Genomic DNA, 20,976 nt, shown 5'->3' on the forward strand with positions numbered 1-20,976 from the left:
TCTATTTATCATCATCAGTCATTTAGGACAACATTGGATCATTCAGAGATCCTCACTGAACTTCTGGAGTGAGTTTGCTGCACTGAAAGTAAAGGGGCCGAATAATATTGCACGCCCCACTTTTCAGTTTTTTATTTGTTAAAAAAGTATAAAATGTCCAATAAATTTCGTTCCACTTCACGATTGTGTCCCAATTGTTGTTGATTCTAGATAAAAAATTAAAATTTTATATCTTCATGTTTGAAGCCTGAAATGTGGCGAAAGGTTGAAAAGTTCAAGGGGGCCGAATACTTTCGCAAGGCACTGTACCTGTTGTCTGCCAGGCATTGGTTGCCTGGCAGACAACAGGTATGGATGTGCTTGCTATACGAAAGACACAAATAAGAAAAACATAGCTGCAAGTCTGAGAAGGGTACAGAATAAAGTAGAAAGCCAGAAGTCTCAATTTGATGACAGCATTGCTTCTACATCCTGTGAACCAAGGCCAGGACGCATGTCCTCACAGGACGCTGGCAGATCTAGCAACACGGTCTCACGGGGATTCGTGAAACTGTCACGTCAGTTTTTGTTTCGGTTTCGTGCGCACCAACACGATGTCGTCATGTTTTTCGTGCCGCTCACCACGAGCGAAACCCGCTGTGGTAATCACATCTGAAAGTGGTTTATACCGGCGGATTCATGACGATCTAAGCTGTCCATCGGCGTTTGCGGCCGGCGCTTCGGCCGCCGCACATTCTTTAAATTCCTATGCAAATTCGGCGGATTCATGACGATCTAAGCTGTCCATCGGCGTTTGCGGCCGCCATTGCGGCCGCCAGACATCTGGCCACAACAGCGGCCGGATCACATCTGAAAGTGGTTTATACCGGCGGATTCATGACGATTTAAGCTGTCCATCGGCGTTTGCGGCCGCCAGACATCCGGCCACAGTAGCGGCCGCGGCCGCGGCCGCTACTGTGGCCGGATGTCTGGCGGCCGCAAACGCCGATGGACAGCTTAAATCGTCATGAATCCGCCGAATTTGCATAGGAATTTAAAGAATGTCCGGCGGCCGAAGCGCCGGCCGCGGCGGCGGCCGTAAACGGACAGCTTAGATCGTCATGAATCCGCCGGTATAAACCACTTTCAGATGTGATTACCACAGCGGGTTTCGCTCGTGGTGAGCGGCACGAAAAACATGACGACATCGTGTTGGTGCGCACGAAACCGAAACAAAAACTGACGTGACAGTTTCACGAATCCCCGTGAGACCGGGCTGGATCTAGGGAGGTAACTGCAAAGACTTCTTCCCTGAACTGTGTCTGATAGGTAACAAAGAACCATACATCTGAGAATCCCATTCAAGAAAACAAAAAAATTCACGGTTAATTTCACTGCATAGTACAACCTTCAGGTTTATTAATACTGCAGTTTATTAAATACTAGAGTTAATAAATACTGCAGTTTAGTAAACACTGCTCTTTATCAAATATTGTGGTTCAATGATACTGGAGTTTAGTGGAAACTTTATGGCTGGATGAGTCCGTCGCTCCTTGAGATGACATCAGTGACATCATCAGGTGGTTTCTGAACTCTAAGCTGTGATTGGTGGAGCTACAGACGTATCGTGGTTGCTTACAGTCCAGCGGTCTTATGGTCACCGTGGAGATGATCCTCGGTGTCGGAGGATCCGGATGGTGGTGGTCGGGTTCTGGATCAGCAGCTGGGTCACCTGGTCCAGGCTGAGAGGACTCACCTTCTCCCCGTCCACCTCCAAGATCTCGTCTCCAACCGCCAGCAGGCCGGCGAGCAGCTTCTCCACCGAGCCGTCCGCCATGTCCTCCACGTACACACCTGCAGTACATAGTACTCTGTCAATGCAGTACCCAGTAATACATCCAGCTGATGTTCTGTGTTCTAAAGTACAGTTTCTCTGATCCACCATATTTATCTTTATCCCAGCAGCAGATTGTCAATACTACTAATAGTACCAGTAGTAGTTTACAGCAGTATCAGTACCAGCCTTGGACTATCCTCATCCTCTACTGTTCAGCAGTCTAAGTAGTATTTGTAGTATTTATACAATAATATTGTCACATGTAACACTAACCTCTAACTCTACATTTACCCTCTAACACTACATTTACCCTCTAATACTACATTTACCCTCTAACTCTACATTTACCCTCTAATACTTCATTTACCCTCTAACTCTACATTTACCCTCTAACTCTACATTTACCCTCTAAATCTACATTTACCCTCTAAATCTACATTTACCCTCTAATACTACATTTACCCTCTAACTCTACATTTACCCTCTAACACTACATTTACCCTCTAACTCTACATTTACCCTCTAACTCTACATTTACCCTCTAAATCTACATTACCCTCTAGTACTACATTTACCCTCTAACACCACATTTACATACTGCGGTATGTTCAGTAGTTTTTGTGGTATTTACAGTAGTATATGCAGTATTTACCAGAGTCGGTCCGTCCTTTGCCCCGGCTGATGATGAATCCAAACGTTCTTCCTGCTGGTCGGTGGAGTTCCAACAGAACCGTTCCATCAGAACACACCTGAAGAACCCGACCGACAGAGCGGACCGAACAGGGACGACCAACGTCCTCCACGCTGAGACTCCGGGACAGACTCCTGGACAGACACCTGACAGACGGACAGACGGAGGCTGTGATTGGCTGCTACAGTTGGATCTTCACATGATTGGCTGTAATGAATCGACAAATTGTTTTACTGGTCAGCAGGTGGTTTATAGTCAGAAGAACGATCCGGCTTCTTCTGGTCTGACACAGAACTCTGAGTCGACGAAGAATTCTTCAGCTGCTGGACAGAAGAAGAACCGTTAGATGGACACCAGAGCACCCCCTGCTGGACAGAAGAAGAAGAACCATTGTGGCTCAGTTGATGATCTTCCTACCTCACTGAGCGACTGGGCAGACGGAGACTTCTTCAGCAGGCTGGAGGACATCCTGCTACCTGAGGGGGCGTGGTCTGATGTGGAGGGGCGGGGCCTTGAGCTGAGCCGGTCCAGGCTGGCGGTTCGAGTCCTGCTGAGTCTGACGGACGAGAAAAGACGACGCAGAGAAAGACGAGAAGGTTCGTCTCTGCCGCTGAATCTGAGGAGACACAGAGGATTGATTCTCAGGTGGATTTATCAAACACACCTTCCAGGATGAAGCAGATCAACACAAAACAGGGCAGAATAGTTTAACTTTGAGTTTCTAAACATTGAAACTGTCCAACTGCTGTCACATCAACCTGTCTCCATGTCAGGCATCAATTATCAGGAATTCATGACCACAATGAGACACAAGCAGACCACAAAAAGAGACAGAAAATGACTCCTGAGACACAAAACCTGAATGACGTCCCTCCTGTTCCGTTTAAATGGAAACTCAGGAAAAATTACAAACACCCGAACTGCATTAGTTTCATCGATCTGACATCATCACAGAGTGGATTTAAACTCACTGTGCAGGAAGCGAAGTGTCGTCACTGTGGAGCTCTGTTCCTATTGGCTGTCCTTTTCCGTTGTGTGATATGGGTGGGGCTTGACTCTCAGCTGTAGACCAATCAGAATGCAGAAAGTTAATGTGTGTCCACAGGTATGTGTGATGTCACATGAAGCTGAAGGTGACATCATCAGTAGCCTGATCAGCAGCTCTCATTCACTATTCAGCATTTTGTCTCTTTTACGTTAATGAAGATTTTCTTTTTCAGTACGTTTCAGTGGTATTAACATTTTAACACAGTAGAGCACCATGGACGCTAAATTTGCTTGTCTTGTCTTGATTGTTTTCGTTTGTTATTTTTACATCGACAGTCTCACTCACTGTGTTGCGCACTACATCAGTTTCTGTGTGGTAAATGTCAAACCCTCTAGGGCTGTAGGACACGTCTCCAACAAAAAACTCTGGATTACCCTCGAGATAAAGACTCTTCTTCAGGAGAAGAGGAGGGCTTTTAAGTCAGGAAACAAAGAGGAGCTGAAGGTTGTTCAGAAGGAGCTCAGGTTCAGGACCAGAGAAGAACAGCTACAGAAGTCTGCTGAGACCAGGATGAAGAGGACGGAACCAGGACAGTTCCCTGCAGTTCCAGTACCGCAGACAACCATGTTGGATGGATGGTCCTGTGACCTCAGTTGCTGTTTTAGGTTGGTGAGGTAGTCCATGATCCAAGCTGTAAGGTGGTGGTCCACCCTGTCTAACCCTAAGACTACTAGATATCCACCTCTTCAGCCTGATCTCAGGAGACTTCATGTCCAGCTCAAAAGTTCTCTGACGACTCATCGCAGATGGGGATGACGGGGAGTATGGAGATCTGATCCAGAACTTTATGGACTTGTGCCAGCAGAACAGCCTCCAGATCAATGCTGGGAAACGTGAACATCCAGGGGATGTTCACGTTTCCCAGGAGGATCCTCCACGTTTGGAGGATCCTGAGGTCTTTTTTGACTCTGTGATGGTCTCAGTCATCTTCTATGCCATGGTCTGCTGGAGCAGCAGCATTTGTACAGCAAACAGGAAGAGATTGAACAAACTGGTAAAGAAGTCCAGCTCTGTCCTGGGATCCCTCCTCGATCCAATGGAGATGGTTGGAGAAAGGAGGATGGTAGTTCAGCTATCATCTATGCTGAAGAACATACCACAACTCTACAGCAGACTTTAAGATCACTGGGCAGCTTCTTCAGGATGTGATGGAGATACTGCAGCTCCTTCAGGATGTGATGGAGATACTGCAGCTCCTTCATCCTGCTGCCGTTAGACTGATCCAGTGTGGGACCTTCGTCAAAATCCTTGGTCGTCCGTACAGCAAATTGATGACCAACTCCTGCCAAATCCAAATTTTTGGTAGTCCGTACAAATTTCTGGTCGTCCGTAATTCGCGGCGTTTTTTTTTTAGTTGAAGCAAAAAATAAAATTGATTAAAAAGTCACTTTTTAAAAAATCTTTAATTATATCTTGTGTAACTTTAATACTACACTCCAGTAAGATTTAGATCATCATCCTGAGATCATTATGATCACTTTTAATATGGCAACTCTACAGAAATAACATCGAAAATTTAAATGTAGCATCAAGTCCTCCAGTAGCACTTAGATCATCATCCTGAGATCATTATGATCACTTTTAATATGGCAACTCTACAGAAATAACATTGAAAATGTAGCATCAAGTCCTCCAGGAGCACTGAGATCATCATCCTGAGATAATTTTTAACACAACAACTATGTACATTATTACTAGTATCATCTATCTAACATTGAAATAAACTTATCTCTGATAAGCAAATATGAGATATTATATCATCATCATCATACCAAGTCTATATATCTTAATATCCAATACTAATATCTTCATATTATCATTAAATAGTCTCTCTGACCAACAAGAACAAATATGACTTAGACAAGTTAACACAAAGTCTCTTAGTTAGCACAAAAATATCACAAAAATGTCATGCCAAAAAAGTCCTAAGACCACATCATCCCTGAGAATATTCCTTGATAACAAAACCCAAGCGTCTGCCCCAATAACCTGTGTGATCCAAACTGAGACCTGTGTGGAGATGTGGGAATCGAACCTCCAAACATCGAATAATAAGAAAAATCGGAAATTAACCTCTTCATTATCCATTATAGCCCCCTCTGTACTGTCATTCAGTGATCGAAGCGAGACCCCTAAGGAAAGTTGGGAACCGAAGCAATAAATATAAATAAATGGTTAGAGTAGGAATCGACATCGCTCAACATCCACACGAACCCCAACCGGAAACTGAAACCTGCGCGAAAGCGATGCGCAATGACACAAGATGGCGGCCTCCTGCAGGTTGAGAACCGAGAAGTTATTCTTTGTTCTAAATTAGTAAGAAATCATTACCTCCGCCAGGAGGTTATGTAATCACCGGAGTCTGTCTGTGTGTGTGTGTGTGTCTGTGTGTGTGTGTGTCTGTGTCTGTGTGTCTGTTTACAGCATCACTCACAAAGTCATGAACGGATTTTCACCAAATTTTTACAGGATGTCTGGAAGAGCAAAAGTAACAATTAGATTTTGGAGGTGATCCGGATCACCGTCTGGATCCAGGATTTTTTTGAAGGTCGAACGACAATTGCGAGGGATGGCCGCCAGGCCATCTCTCAATTGTACAGACAGAGGTCGCCGGATCGATCCCAGGCGACGGCCGAATTCCGCGCGGCCGGTTCGGGCTGCCCTAGCGAGTCGGGACCGACGAAACGAAGCAGCGGCGACACGTACGGTATCGTCACACACGCGCGCAACGCTACCGTTATGTGCGTGCGTCAAAACACTGTGCTGTTACACTGTACATGCATGTTATGCTTTGTGCACAAAGTGTTAAAACTAAATTAAATCCGTCCATTACGTTTTGGGTTATGCTGTTAACAGACAAACAGACAGACAAACAAACTCCGATTGGTCATCTGTACAATTGAGCGATGGCCTGGCGGAGGTCTGCACTCTCCGAGTGCTTTTCTAGTTTAATATGTCTTTGTGAGCGGCGGTCGTCCGGGCGGACGAGCAAGAATGTAGATATCGTAATGACGAGTCGTCCGGCCGAGTTTCAGGTCGCTACGGACGAGCGGACGAGCGCGAAGGTCCCACACTGTGATCCCAGGAGACCGACACTAAAAAAACTGTCGTTCTTCACTCGGTACATAATACCATGTAAATTATGAATATTTTGCACTTTAAAAACTACATACACTACAGTATATGCTGTTCCTTAGTTTTTCTACTTACGTACAATCTGTACTATAATAGTACTCTATCAGTATTTCTATTTATCAAAAAAATCTGTGCAGTACCACTGAAATGTACAATAATATTTTTTTTAGAACTGGTACTTATGTGTTTTTTATACACTGACACTCATTAAAAACTTTGAGACCATATTTTTCAACATAAAAATTATGTTGAAAAATATGCTTTGGACCAGGCTTCTGATTGTGGGTTGGGAACAGCCCATACGCCTGGATACATCACTGTAGCTCAAAGCGGCCTCCACCATACCCAGTGCCCCGAGACGTTGTTCATGTGATAGACGCGGCATGATGCTGTTCACTGGACTAACAATGGTGGCCTTTTTTGGGCCTTTATATAGGCCTTCAGAACCCATTCTCACATTGTGCAGATACTCACTGAGTATTGCTTGGTGTGTATTTGGTTCACTTTTGCAAAGTGACCAACCCATGTGCAATGAATCATGACAAATGACAACTCATCATCATCTCAACTACCAGGGCACTAGATCATCAGTAAATCCACAATGAATAATTACAACCCTCCTACAAGTAGAATTCTGCCTACATTTCTACCTCAAAGTTTCTATTGACTGTCAGTATATTTTACTCTTTATTGCTCAAACAAATTTCTCCACTAACTGCGGGATTAATAAAGGGTAATCTTATCTTTTCTGATCTTAATCAGATGTCTGACCGGGGGTTACGAGGTGGCACACATCTGCCAGACGGTTCCTGTGGACAGGTGAGTGTTCTTACCTGTTGTGTCTGAGGATCCATTCAGACTTCCCTCCTCCACAGAGGGTTGCCGTTCCTTCATCGGTGGCCCAGCTCGGTACTCTCTGCGGGGCTTGGCTGTAATGGCTCTCCCCTGCTTCTTCTGGTTCTGGTTCTGTTTCTGGTCCTGGTTTAGTTCTGCCTTCATGGTGTTGTGCTGAGGAGGCCGAGAGAGGTGGGACTGGCTCCTGAAGGTGGGAGGGCCTACAACCAAAGGCTGAGTGGGCGGGGCCACCCTAAGAGGTTCATACGGGTTGATTGGCAGGTCAGTGGAGGGCGTGGCTTGAGGGAGGATCACCTGGGGTCCATGTACTGCTGCCTGATTGGCCCTCCGTCTCACTGGCATGTAAGAGACATGCCCAGCCCCAGCCCTCTCAGCAGACGTCACAGAGCCGATGTACGTCTCTCTGATTGGCTCAGTGCACAGGTTGAGGCGGTGCCTGTTCAGGCTCCGCCCCCTGCAGTCAGGTGCAGGAGGCTGCAGGTGGAGGTCCAGGTTGACTCCACCCCCTGTCCGACAGATGTCCCTGTGACCCAACCTCTGCTGTCCATCAGCAACATGCCCCGCCTCCCTCAGCGCTGCCTCGGTCACGTACAGGTTCAGGTGTGGTTTGGACACCAGCACACCTGTCCTCCTCTGACGTTCCAGGTAGCGAGACTCCGCCTCCATCTCCGTCTCATCCTCAAACCGCAGACGACGAGTCGGAGATGCTGCCAGGCGCCGCCTCGAAAACGTCGTCGCCAACTTACAGCTGGATGAGTCGCTCAGGTGTCCAGACAGCGAGGCCACGCCCTCTGATCGGACCTGGGATCGCAGGCTGACCCCCGACCTGCCGGCAGAGACCAGGTGAGATCAGACCAGGTGACATCAGATCAGGTGAGATCAGGTGAATGAATTGACCAAATATTTTTACTGAGATTTTACAGACGATGCACAGTGTTTACCTGAACAGGTAAATCTGAGCACAGAACAGCAGAATGTGTGTGTGTGTGTGTGTGTGTTACCTACAGAGTGTGTGTGTCGGGGGTCAGCAGGTTGTGGTCTCCTTTCACAGGGAAACAGCGTCGCTTCATACACGCTCCGTCTTCGTGCTGCTGTTGCCGCGGCGACTGAGTCGCCACAAAGAGACTGAACACACGATGGGGGAGGATGACATCAGCTGCTCTGATTGGTCGGTAAGACAGAGGAATTAGGATTAACGAGAGCAGCTTGTCAGAACTAATTAAGTTGACAAGACCAGACTGTTTACATCATCATACTGAGGTCCACTGTGAGGACATCACTGCTCTGTGAGGACATTTTTGTCCATTTTCTTCCTGTAAAATAACAGCAAATGCAATCATGAACAAAAGTTTCCATCCAGTTATAAAGTTTACGTTTATCATTCAGTCTTTAGCTTCCAATGATTCCTAAAACTCTGAATTTTCTATGATGAATCACTGAAACACCTGTATCTTTGTCACAACACATAGCCATGTATTTTGGTTCTCTCAGATTTATTAAAGATCATCTGGAGAAATGATAAAATCTGCTGAGTCAAAAATGTGTACAGACAGTTGTGTTGAAATTTTCCAGTTTGGTGCCTCTTAACTTCTTGTAGGTGAGTACAGTTGACTACAGCTGCTGACTCCTCTGGCTGATTGAATAGAACCCATTAGATCCACTCATTAAACTCAGTCTCAGGAGCTCAGCAAAGATCTGAAAAAGCAAATCATTGACTTGAACCAGTCAGAAAGTCACCGACAGACATTTCAAAGTAGCTTCAGATCCAGAATCATCTGTTTGTCAGAATAAAGTTCATGGTCCAGGTGTGTTACTGCCACCATCAGGAAGAAAACACAAACTATCACTTGCTGCTGAGAGACTATTGGTCAGGATGGTCAAGAGTCAACCAAGAATCATCAGAAAGCAGGTCTGGATGGATGAGAAGCTGCTGGAACACAGCTGTCATTGTCCACAAGGTTCTAGAGGATCCATGAAGAAGGAAGTTCTTTGTCTAGAAGCAGAACCTTAAAGCTCCACTCATCACATGGACAAAGAAAAGACCTTCTGGAGGAAAGTTCTGTGGTCAGATGGAACCCCAAGAACACCAAACCTACCATCAAGCATGGTGGTGGAAGTATCACACTCTGTAGCTTCACACAAAGTAAATGGGTAATATTAATATTTTAAAAATTAATGCTACTTTTTTTTTTTCAGAACTGCTGACACCACCAGATTTCCATCCATCCATCATCTATACATCGCCTAATCCTCATTGGGGTCATGGGGGGCTGGAGTCTATCCCAGCTGATTTATAGCGAAGGTTCACCTGGACAGGTAACAATTTATCACAGGGCTACACATAGAGACAAACAATCGCACTCACATTCACACCTACAGACAATTTAGAATCACCAGTTAACCTCAGCATGTTTCTGGACTGTGGGAGGAAGACGGAAAACCTGGAGAAAACCCAGGAAAGAGAACATGGAGACTCCATGCAGAAAGATCCCAGACGCAAACTGGGAACTTCTTACTGCAAGGCGACATTGCTCACCACTAAACCACTGTGCAGCCCTTGTTTTTAATTATACAGATGTTTAATAATAACAACAATATTTTGTTATACAGATGTTAAATAATACAGATGTTTGATGGTAAAATGTTTATGGATGTTTGATCATACAAATGTTTAATAATAAAATGTTTAGCTATACAGATGTTTAGTAACGAAATATTTAATGATAAAATGCTTAGTTATACAGATGTTTAATAGTACAGAATTTAATAACAAAATGTTTACAGATGTGTAATAATACAGATGTTCTGCGGCTGTTTTAACGGCATCTTTAGTAAACTGATATAAACTCTACAGAGACAAGGACCGTTTCTCAATGTGCGTTCTTGTCCGTTCTTGCAGTCTTAGAATTGAGAAAAGGACAATATATTTTTTTAGCCTCTCCTCCTCCTCCTACATTTCCCACAGTGCACCTGGAAGTGACGCGCTGATGACGTGGTTCCGGCGTGGTGCCGGGTTCGGTGTGAGCCAACATGGCAGCTCCTCTGGAGGTGGTTCTGAGCAGCGACTCCGGTTCTCAGCTCTGGAACGTGTCGGTGTTCGACCCTCACTCCGGCTCCAGCCTGCTGTCCTACCGCGGCGGCAGCAGCGCGGCCCGCAGCCTGGCGGTGCTCCGGGGCGGATACCTGCTGTCCGCGCAGCTCGGCAAGAACTTCATCAACGTGTGGGAAATCCAGAGGAAGGTAGGACTCACCTGGACGCTGCTGCAGCCGGAGACCCGCTCACACACCGGTCTCCCCTCACCGGCAGGTCCGTCCCCGGTACCGGTACCGGCCCGACGAGACTCCGTTCAAAAAGCGGCCATTTTACTCACCGCGCTTTTGTTCCCGCACAGATTCTGGGTGAAAACGGACCGGTACCGGACGGTGACTTCGGCCCGTAGAACATCCACCGAACGCCGTTAACTTAACCCGAACCCGGTTAGATAGAAAACCTAACCGGAACCTTCATTTAATACTAAATTTAAATGATAACAGCAGTGAATTAAGTCGAATATAAAATATCATATTTTTTTATTTAATAGATCAAATTTAGTTTAAAACTGTAAATTAATTTGTAAAATTCACACGAGTATTGATTCTGTAAGTTTTCATATTCATTTTTGTAATTTTAAAATGCTTTTTTATGTGAAATCGTTTTAAAAGTTGCTCTGAATAAATGTCCTTTTTTATTTTAAATTTTGATCATATTTTAGAATATTTTGTTTCTGTTGGTCAGAAAATAAAATAAATAAAATAAAATAAAAAACAGTCAGTTCATGAATTTGACTCAGATCTGTTCAGTGATCACACCAGAAATGTTATTCATGTTAAAGTCCAGTTATTTGGAGCATATGACTGGATTTTATAATAATATTCAATATTTTAGCTTCAGACCCAATTAAATACCTAAAATAACCCCAAGAATTCAATATTTTAATGGTTTATTTTTGAATGTTTACTTTCCTCAACATTCTGCAGATTTGATCTGTTTTTCTCTGTTATTTATTCAGCACAAAGTTTCTCCTGCAGAAAATTGAATTCATATGAATTTATCAGAGTAACTGAATATTCATTCAGGAGGAAAACCCTCCAAAAATGATAGAAAATACACCTTTTTGTCACTATGATAAATACTAGGGCTAAAACTCTACAGTGTTTTAAATGAGACTACACTGACTGTTTTGAATATTAGACAAAGAAGAAACAATAATGAAAACTGAGCAAAAAATCTGACACAGATGAGACCGAAAATGATGCAAACGAGGCTTAGAAATACACAAACAGGACACAACATGATAAAATTCTACTGAAACGAACTACAAAAATTTGACAAAATGATAAGTGAGACACCAAAGAAAAATCAGACAGAAAACACCACAATCTATCTATATTTAACAGATATAGATGTTTTATTGCAGCTATGTAAAGATATAGTTGCTCAACAGTGTCCGTAGCAGCAAATGAAGTCATAATCTACGTGTTTCTGTTCTATGTTGGTCAGCTGGGTCGTGTTTTCATGATAATTCCTGCTGGTGCATGTGAGTCCCTCCCACTGAAACTGCTGGTCCTTTATAAACGGACTGACCTCTCAGACTGAACTATAAATCTCACCTTAACAAGCGTAGATTTATTCTATTTGCTGGAGATTAGTTTATCTTTAATTTGTGTTGTAATCGGAGAACATGCCATCCTGACGTCTGCAGAACTCTTTAAACTGATGGAAAACTGCAGCAGCGTTAATCAGAGTCGCTTCGTCTGACTCGTTACAGAAACAACATCAAACTCCAGGCAGGAAACAGCTCAAACTGAAAGTGAAACCAAATTTTTGCCGAGGATTTAAATTGTACAGACAAGGAGCTCTGATGTTTTTATCTCCTTGCAAATGTTCCACCAGAACCGTTCCATCGTCACTATTTAGACCAGGGGTGTCCAACATGAGGCCCGTGGTCCAAAAGTGGTCCTCCAGAGGGTCCAATCCGGCCCTCAAAGTGTAAAAATTACAGAGAAGACATTAACTGCAGATTGTAAATTAGTAAAACTATAAATTTAAAATCATTTCTAGACCATGACAAGTTGTTTGGATCATGAAGTAAAATACTGCTCATTGTTCTTTTGTCATTTTGTGTCTCATTTTTGTAATGTTTTGTCTGTTTTGTTGTTTTATGTCTCATGTTTTTGTCATTTTGTATTTCCTTTTTGTGTCACTTGTTTGTCTGTTTATTTTTGTAAAACTTTGTGGCACTTTGTAACTTTTTGTCTATTTTTTTGTCTCTTTTGTTTTCTGTCATTTGTGTTATTTTTGTCATTTTGTGTTATATTTTATTGATTGTTTTGTGTTTCCTTTTTGGCTTGTATTTTTTGTCTTATTTTTGTAGTTTTGTTTCACGTTTTTGTCATTTTCTCTCATTTTTGTAATATTTTTTCTTGTTTTTTGTCTGACTTTTGTTTTTTTCTCGCTTTTATCATTTTTTTGTCACTAACTTTTTGTCTAATTTTTTGTGGTTTTGTGTCTCATCTTTACAATATTTTGTCTTGTTTTTGCTGTTTTTGTCTTTTTTGTCTGACTTTTGCAGCTTGTTTCATATTTTTGTTTTGTTTATTGTTTTTGTCGTTTTGTGTTTCCTTTTTGTCTCGCTTGTGTTGTTTGCTTATTTGTTGTCATATTTATCGTTTTCATAATTTTTTGCCTTGTTTTTGTCTTTTTGTGTCATTTGTCCAATTTTTTCGCTTTGTAACTTTTTGTCAAGTCTTGTCTTTTTTGTTTTGTGTTGTTTATGTCATGTTCTTGTCATTTTGTGTTTCCTTTTTGTTTTCTTGTGTCTGTCAATTTTTGTGTTGTTTCTTTTTTTGTCATTTTTTTGTCTTTTTTGTGTCCATTTGTTGTTGCTTTGTATTTTTTTGTCTAATTTGTTTTCATGTGTTTGTCTCATTTTTTTGTAATGTTTTGTCATGTTGTTGTCTCTTTTTGTCTGACTTTTGTCACTTTGATCATAAAGTAAAATCCTCTGTGGTTCAGTTCCAGGTGACTAAATGTTGTTTCTTTGTAGACACTCTGTGATCTGGAAGTCGTAATGTGGAAATGATAAACTGAGGATGAATGTGGATGAAACTGAATTTATTTTTCTTCATAAATTTCAGGTTGTTCATGATGTTTAGTAAAAGATAATTCTTTAAATGTGAACATTTGTGCACTAAAACAAAGGAACCATGAGGAGTTGTGGTTATTTATCAGCTCTTATGCTGTGGTTTTACTGGTTTTACTGGACTGAATGTGGAGCCTGAACTAAGATGAGTTTGACTCTCCTGTCTCAGAGGAAACACTGGAGCTGCTTCTTGCCTTAGCTGTTTTTCGGACACGTTAATCAACAAACTGAACTCAGAATCCAACAGAACGTGAACGGTTCTGATCATTCATTCCTTCATTCTGCTCCTCTGTTCAGGATCAGCTGCAGCAGAAGATCGTGTGTCCAGGTGTGGTCACCTGTCTGACCGCCTCACCTGATGGACTCTTCCTGGCTGCTGGGGTGGCCGAGGCCGTTTACCTGTGGGAGGTGAGGAAGCTCTGTCTCCGCTGCTACTGCTTCTTCTTCTGTGGTTTTTCATTTCATAATTTGTTTTTTTAAGCGTCTTGTTTCCGTGAACCAGTTAGAATAAGAGTGTGTCCTCTGATTGGTTCAGGTGAAGCAGAGTCTGTGATAGCGTCTCTTGTTGTCTGTTTTTTTATTCTGTTTGTTGTGTGTCTCGGGTCTTTTTGTCTGTTAGCACAGTTAGTGTTAGCAGTTTGTGTTTCCTTTGCTGCTGTTTTGTGTCAGGTTGGACCGGTCCAAAGTAGTAAAACCACGGGGGTGTTCATAGGTGGACCGTTCCTTCACAGGTTTTAGATGAATCCTGGAAGCTGCTGATGAAAGTAACACCTGATGAGACCAGATGTTCTGTTCATGTTATTGCTCTGACTGGTTCATGTATGTTGATGTCCTCTCTCTCATTGGCCAGGTGTGCACAGGTAAGCTGCTGTCTGTCCTCAGTCGTCACTATCAGGACGTCACCTGTGTGAAGTTCACAGACGACAGCAGCCACTTTGTTTCAGGAGGAAAAGACAACCTGGCTCTGGTGTGGAGTCTGTCCAGGTAACACACACCTGTACACACACACACACACACACACACACACACACACACACACACACACACACACACACACACACACACACACACACACCTGTACACACACACACACACACACACCTGTACACACACACTGGTTGAGTGTGTTGAATCTTTGTTGTGATTGGAGGATTCTGTGATTCGGACCAGAACCGACTGTTCTCTGTTTCTGTTCCAGTGTGGTCCATTTGGATTTAAGCCACGCCCCCGAGCCTCGCCACGTCCTGTCCCGTCACTCTCTGCCAATCACAGACCTGCACTGCGGCCTGATGGGAGCTCAGGCCAGAGTCGCCACCGCCTCCTTAGACCAGACCGTCAAGGTGAGACTAGAATACCTGCACAGGTGATGCTGGATGTTTATTCTGACTTTAGTACAGAAAATCATGGATCAGAAACACAGGGATGAGAATTTTCCGCGGATCCGCGGAATTCATCATTGCCAGGATCATTCTTGTGAATCGTCTAAATTCGAGGAGATTTTTTTTTGGGGGGTGAGGTATGTTTATGGTCGGCGAGTCGTAATATCGAACGGCTGCTAATATCCACCGCGCTGAATGCGAGCCGCCACTCAGTGAGAGCAGTCATGTACAGTACTGTAATCGAATCACCATGAAGTGTAGAGTCCAGGGATGGGAATTTTCCGCGGATCCGCCGATTTCATTTCAAGTTTGAACACTTTATTGTCGCTGATGCCCCCGCGAGATGGTAACGACGTTAACGATAGCTTGTTAACGACGATTGTAAACGGCCCAGCGATTGGAAGTCGCTGCGCCGCCGCAGCCGCACACATATCCCCCCCACCCCCCCACCCTCCGGTCAACAACTTTCCGCTGGAATCAGAACTTGCTGATCCCATCCCTGGAAACAGAAGGAGCAGAGGAGGAGGTTGTTGGAGATCCATTCAGCATGGTGAAACATCTTCTGCTGATGAAGGAGGAGAGAGGAGAGGAGATAGAAAAACATCTGCAGGAAGAGGAGATGATGCTGTATTTAGACGCTGTGTTGTAATACTCAGATTCCACCAGCAGAGGTCAGTGTCTGCCGGTGGAATGAGACTTTACAGGCTAAATAAAAAAAAATAAGGTCGGTTTCTGTAGAGATGTCAGGAAAGTGTGAACAAGCAGGAACCGGCTGCTGTTTGGAAATAAACTTAAAACTTTAAATCCATGATGTTTATTGTTGCAGCACTGCAGATATAAAGCAGAGCTGATGGGTCACAGTGACCGTCTGTGTTTACTTCTGTTTATCAGCTCAACAAACAAACAAACAGTGCGACGTTATCGATGCTCTGATAGACTGTTGAGCTGCTCGTCTTCTTCACCTTCAGACAAACTGGTGTTTCCACTCTGCAGGTGACCTGAAGGTTGTTCTGTCAGGCTCAGCTCTGTGCTGCCGCTGCATTGTGGTAAAGCAGCTTGTTTCTTAGATCACAAACCCTAGAATCTGTCCGGGTTTCTTCATGAGCTTGGTTTTGTTTGTTTGTTGTCTGGCAGCTTGTGAAGTTCTTCTGTTTCTCTCATGGTTTAATCATAGATGTGATGTTAATGAGGTTTAGTTTCGTTCTTTCAGCTCTAAAATGTAACGCTCCCAGAATGAGGTTTGGTTCTTCATTGGGTCAGTGACAGTTCGTATCGTAACGTCTGATTGGTCAGTTGTCCTGCAGACGTTTATTACAGTCAGAGGTTCTTGGTAATAATGCTGACCTGTTGTTTGTCTGTCAGGCTGACTGTCGTCATGACGATCAGACAGGTAACCAGGGTAACCAGGTGAACAGGTCACGATGACACTGAAACAAATGAAATGAAATCTGTTTTTCTTGAACCTGATCATCATGTGATGCTAACAAAATTAGCTTGTTAGCAGAAACTGAGCTTTCAAAGTGGAAAAGAGTCTCACCTGCTGCTTCCATCACGATTCTTGATTATTGATTATTGATTTTACCTAAAGAGCCTTGTGGCCTTGCGATCTGCTGGTATGGTTTCATAGGAGAGCTGGACTGACAGAGAATCCTTCTCAAAGACTGTTTTCCTACAGACGTCTTCACCCTGAGCCATGCCACCAACAGCACTGACTGCCAGAGAGCCAGAATAAAGAGAAAGAGAGAGAAAATATCAGAAGTGGAGAAATATATATATATAAAAAAGAAAAAGTATAGAAAGTAAAGACGGACATTCTCCTAAATCACTGAATGTCAGGGATTTAAGTGTCCGTTGACTTTTGGAGCTTTAAAGTTTGGATTCTGTTTAAAGTCCTGAACTTTTATAAAGTTCTTTCTCTGATGCTGCAAACCTGATTAAACCTTAACTTTTATTAGTTTATTTCATGCTGAATGTGTTTGGATCCTTCTGGTCCGGACTTTGTGTCTCAGAGCTGCTCAGTAACAGAATAAAGGATCACCTCTGATCAACCTGATTAATGTCTTCAAACGCGGACCGTCTCCTCAGATCCCTTTTTAATTTTGGTAAAACCCCCCCTGACATAAATCACAGGAGGCGGAGCCTGGCTAATGACACGTCAGCACGCTGTGACATCATAATGGATGGAGGAGGTGTTGAACAGCCGCCGAGTGTCGCCGCTCTAAATCATCGTCTGTTTAAATGAGTCTGGAGCAGAAGCTGAGTCTGCAGAAACACTAATAAACCTGCATTTAAGGACAAATTTACCCAAACACCAGAGAACCGAGAGCAGCAGGTTTAAATCTACAGAAACAGCACCGACTAGTTCAGTGACAGGAACACAGATTAGATAAAACAGCAGAAAAATGCATAAATTAAAACAGTTAAACGATTAAAAAAAACGGTTAAAACTAACTGAATTGAAGTGTTAACAGGTTTAACAGGCGGTTAGGAGGTAATTTGGAATTAAATGCAGTAAAAGAGTTTAGCTTCTACTGTCAAACTAAATGTTTCATACATGAGTAAAAAACAGAAAACCCTTTAAAAAACAAAAGAAAAGTAACAAACAGGTTCACATCCAGAAATAAGACAGAAAATATTTCATTGAAACTTAAAAGTTTAGCTTCCTCTAAAAAATAAAACTTGAATTCTGTCACTTCAGCAAACAGCGTTCTCATCTGAGTTTTGAGCAGATGAATAAGTTCCATATGTTCATTCACCATCTTGTTCTCAGATGAGGAACAAACAGAAAAACTGAGTGAAGCCTCAACAAAATAATCAGCTTTTTTCTTTTCCATCAGCTGAGAAACCTTTAAAGAACTCTGGTGTTGAAAAACAAATGTTCTGAGTTCTCCTCCAAACATGCATCTCTGCTGTTCTGATCCTTGATTCCAGGTTCTGGGTAGAACCTACAGGCTGGCTGGTTTTGTAGAAGGAAAAATTTCAAACACTGAGAAACGAGACGGAAAACAAAAGGATCTGTGAAATAGAAGCTGATTTATCTGTACAAATACAGGAGGTCCTCGACTTGCATCAGAGTACCTTCTTATGGATGAAGTCGATTTTTGCCGTAATTCGGAAGTCTGGCAAAAATGTAAACAAAGCCGTTACGTGCATCACGATATCGATCAGTTCTTGGAATAGTCATGAATAGCAATGTCTTTCATGTATGTATGAATCATTGTACAGGATGATAGCAAAATATGTTGTCCTGTTTTTAAAACCTGAGCGTTTTATTCTATCTAATCTCACTTCCATGGAGACGGCTTTCCTTTTCTTCCAAGCATCAGAAGAGTCTGACTTACGCTGAGAGCCATAATGAAGGTAAAAAGTTTGTGAATGTAGCACAATCCAAGGTGGAGTACAACCAGAGAATGGAAACAAAGCCGTCTTATAGCACCGCATGACGACGTATTCATCCGCTCTGCTCATCAACTAGTTCCGACGTAACGACAAAACGCTGCAGGTCGAGGATGTTATAAACTGAGGACCCCTGTAATCGGTAACATGTGGAACTGAACTGCACGTAAACACAAAGTGAACCTGAACAGAACCTTTGGAGGAGTTTGGTTTAAATGTTTTAATGTTGTGCTGTTTGGTTTATCTGACTCAATCTAAAAAGAATAAAGGTGCTAACTGGAACCAAAAGTGGCTCTTGGGAGTGTCGCTGTAGAAAAACAATTTTTAGTTCCACAAAAAACCTTTTAGCAAGAAAATTAAACGCTTCTTTAAAAAAGAAATTTAAAGTGACTCGAAGAACCATCAGTAAGTGTTTTGGTACAATAAAAATACCTCTTGAGGCCTTTAACAAAAATAGGTTCTTTACTAGACCTTTTTCCAGGTTGTTTTAAAAAAAAGTAATTTATGTAAAATTTTGACATTTGATTTTGGACAGATTATTAATTTTCTGAATGAGTGAAAAGCTGCGGGTTTGAGAAGATGACCTCAGCTGTTCTCTACCTGTGCAGGTGTGGGAGTTATCTTCTGGAGAGCTGCTGCTGTCCATCCTCTTTGATGTGGAGGTCATGTCGGTGACCTTTGACCCCAGCGAGTACTTTGTGTTCTGTGGAGGAAGTGATGGGAACATTTTCCAGGTGTCGCTGTGCAGCCAGGTGAGTGTTCACATCATCGTCAGTATTCTGGTTCCTCCTCAGACCTTCATCTAGAAATGTCATCAACACCTTCTGACCGAATGCAGCCCCATATCATCATACCGCCACCTCCGTGCTTCACTGACAGGACTTCACTGTAGTAGTCCTGGTCAGGTTCTCACCAAACATCTGGATTCCATCTGAGCCCAACTCATTTATCTTTATCTGACCAAAAAATGTTCTCCAACATCCATCAGGCTTCTTCTCATGTTCTTTGACAAATTTTCATCTGAAAGTTTAGTTCTGAGCAGCAACCAGGTTTAGTTCTTGTCCTCCGTCCATGAGGTTGATGTTCTGAAGGTTCCTCCACACTGTCTGAGCTTCACACTAACTCCTAGTTACTATCAGGTAGACGTCTTATCGGCTGCTACTTCTTTTCAACATTTCTTTTAGATGTCTACTTTGCGAACTTGTGTTTTTAGTGTGTTTTTATGTGTTGTTTTTTTATTGTGGAACCTGTCAAAGAAGAATTTCTGTCACTGTTTGGGACAGACAATTGTCTGTCTGTCTGTCTATCTTAATCTATCTATCTTAATCTAATCTATCTTCTTTCCATGGAGAACTCCTGAGCCAAGTCTGAAGCAGCTGCCGTCTGTTTTTACAGCTGGATGGACAAAGTAGTTCACTGTCTGTGGAGTCATTTTAGGAGCTCTGATTAGTGGTGCTATCACTCCTTCTATACCTCCTGATTAGTGCTACTATGACTCCTTCTAGACTTCCTGATTAGTGGCACTGTGACTCCTTCTAGACATCCTGATTAGTGGTACTATGACTCCTTCTAGACCTCCTGATTAGTGGTACTATGACTCCTTCTATACCTCCTGATTAGTGGTACTATGACTCCTTCTAGACCTCCTGATTAGTGCTACTATGACTCCTTCTATACCTCCTGATTAGTGCTACTATGACTCCTTCTAGACCTCCTGATTAGTGCTACTATGACTCCTTCTAGACCTCCGGATTAGTGCTACTATGACTCCTTCTATACCTCCTGATTAGTGCTACTATGACTCCTTCTAGACTTCCTGATTAGTGGTACTATGACTCCTTCTATACCTCCTGATTAGTGGTACTATGACTCCTTCTAGACCTCCTGATTAGTGCTACTATGACTCCTTCTATACCTCCTGATTAGTGCTACTATGACTCCTTCTAGACCTCCTGATTAGTGCTACTATGACTCCTTCTAGACCTCCGGATTCCTGCTGACTCTGTGCTTGACTGATTTTTAGTTGCTCACTGATCTTCTTGGATCTTTTTCCATCTTTGTCGAGTCAGTCAGATGTTTCCTCTTCCTCCGTTCAGTTCTTTTCCATGTGGAGCCATGATGCAGACATAGATAGACCCAGTCCATAGGTCCAGAACTGAGAAGGTTCTGCTGTTCACAGCTCATTTTAGAACCACATATAATGGCAGAGAAACATTATATGTAAAAACATGATATTTCATTTGCTTGTTTCCACTATGTGTTGGTGTTTTATTCTTGGGATGAACCAGTCTTTGGTCTGAAGTACACCGGGATGTTATGTTTGGAGTTCTTCTGATACTTCAGCTAGGTTTGGTAGAACAGCGTCGTTCCTCCTCTTTCTTTCGCTGTTTGTTGTATTCTCTAGATGTTTTTGTAGATTTAATGAAGGCCCAGGTAGCCACAGTTCCTCAGCGCTGTTCTAATGGGAGTGTTCC

The 20,976-nt window shown here is 42.9% G+C and overlaps 2 protein-coding genes across 3 annotated transcripts in view; one reads left to right on the forward strand and one right to left on the reverse strand.

The window, feature by feature from the left end:
* Positions 1-1,364: 1,364 nt before the first annotated feature.
* si:dkey-121a11.3 (uncharacterized) lies at positions 1,365-8,665 on the reverse strand. Its single transcript, XM_022209075.2, has 7 exons — positions 8,551-8,665; positions 7,524-8,371; positions 3,479-3,569; positions 2,925-3,123; positions 2,742-2,827; positions 2,469-2,653; positions 1,365-1,833 (listed from the first exon to the last, which is right to left on the reverse strand). The coding sequence occupies exons 1-7, from the start codon at positions 8,613-8,615 to the stop codon at positions 1,637-1,639; spliced, it is 1,671 nt and encodes a 556-aa protein (XP_022064767.2). The 5' UTR covers positions 8,616-8,665; the 3' UTR covers positions 1,365-1,636.
* wdr18 (WD repeat domain 18) overlaps positions 8,231-20,976 on the forward strand; it is a 40,864-nt gene continuing 28,118 nt past the window's right edge. Inside the window, exons 1-7 of one of the 2 annotated variants that reach the window (XM_051947540.1) lie at positions 8,231-8,388; positions 8,597-9,861; positions 10,511-10,785; positions 14,025-14,135; positions 14,578-14,711; positions 14,926-15,067; positions 19,111-19,254. In XM_051947540.1, the coding sequence (XP_051803500.1) occupies positions 10,576-10,785; positions 14,025-14,135; positions 14,578-14,711; positions 14,926-15,067; positions 19,111-19,254 (741 nt within the window). In that variant the 5' untranslated portion in view covers positions 8,231-8,388; positions 8,597-9,861; positions 10,511-10,575. Of the gene's footprint in view, positions 8,389-8,596; positions 9,862-10,510; positions 10,786-14,024; positions 14,136-14,577; positions 14,712-14,925; positions 15,068-19,110; positions 19,255-20,976 lie in introns of those variants that run through there. The other variant, XM_051947539.1, reaches the window with a different exon arrangement.

Source organism: Acanthochromis polyacanthus, chromosome 4, assembly GCF_021347895.1.
Source record: "Acanthochromis polyacanthus isolate Apoly-LR-REF ecotype Palm Island chromosome 4, KAUST_Apoly_ChrSc, whole genome shotgun sequence".
NCBI lineage: Eukaryota > Metazoa > Chordata > Actinopteri > Pomacentridae > Acanthochromis > Acanthochromis polyacanthus.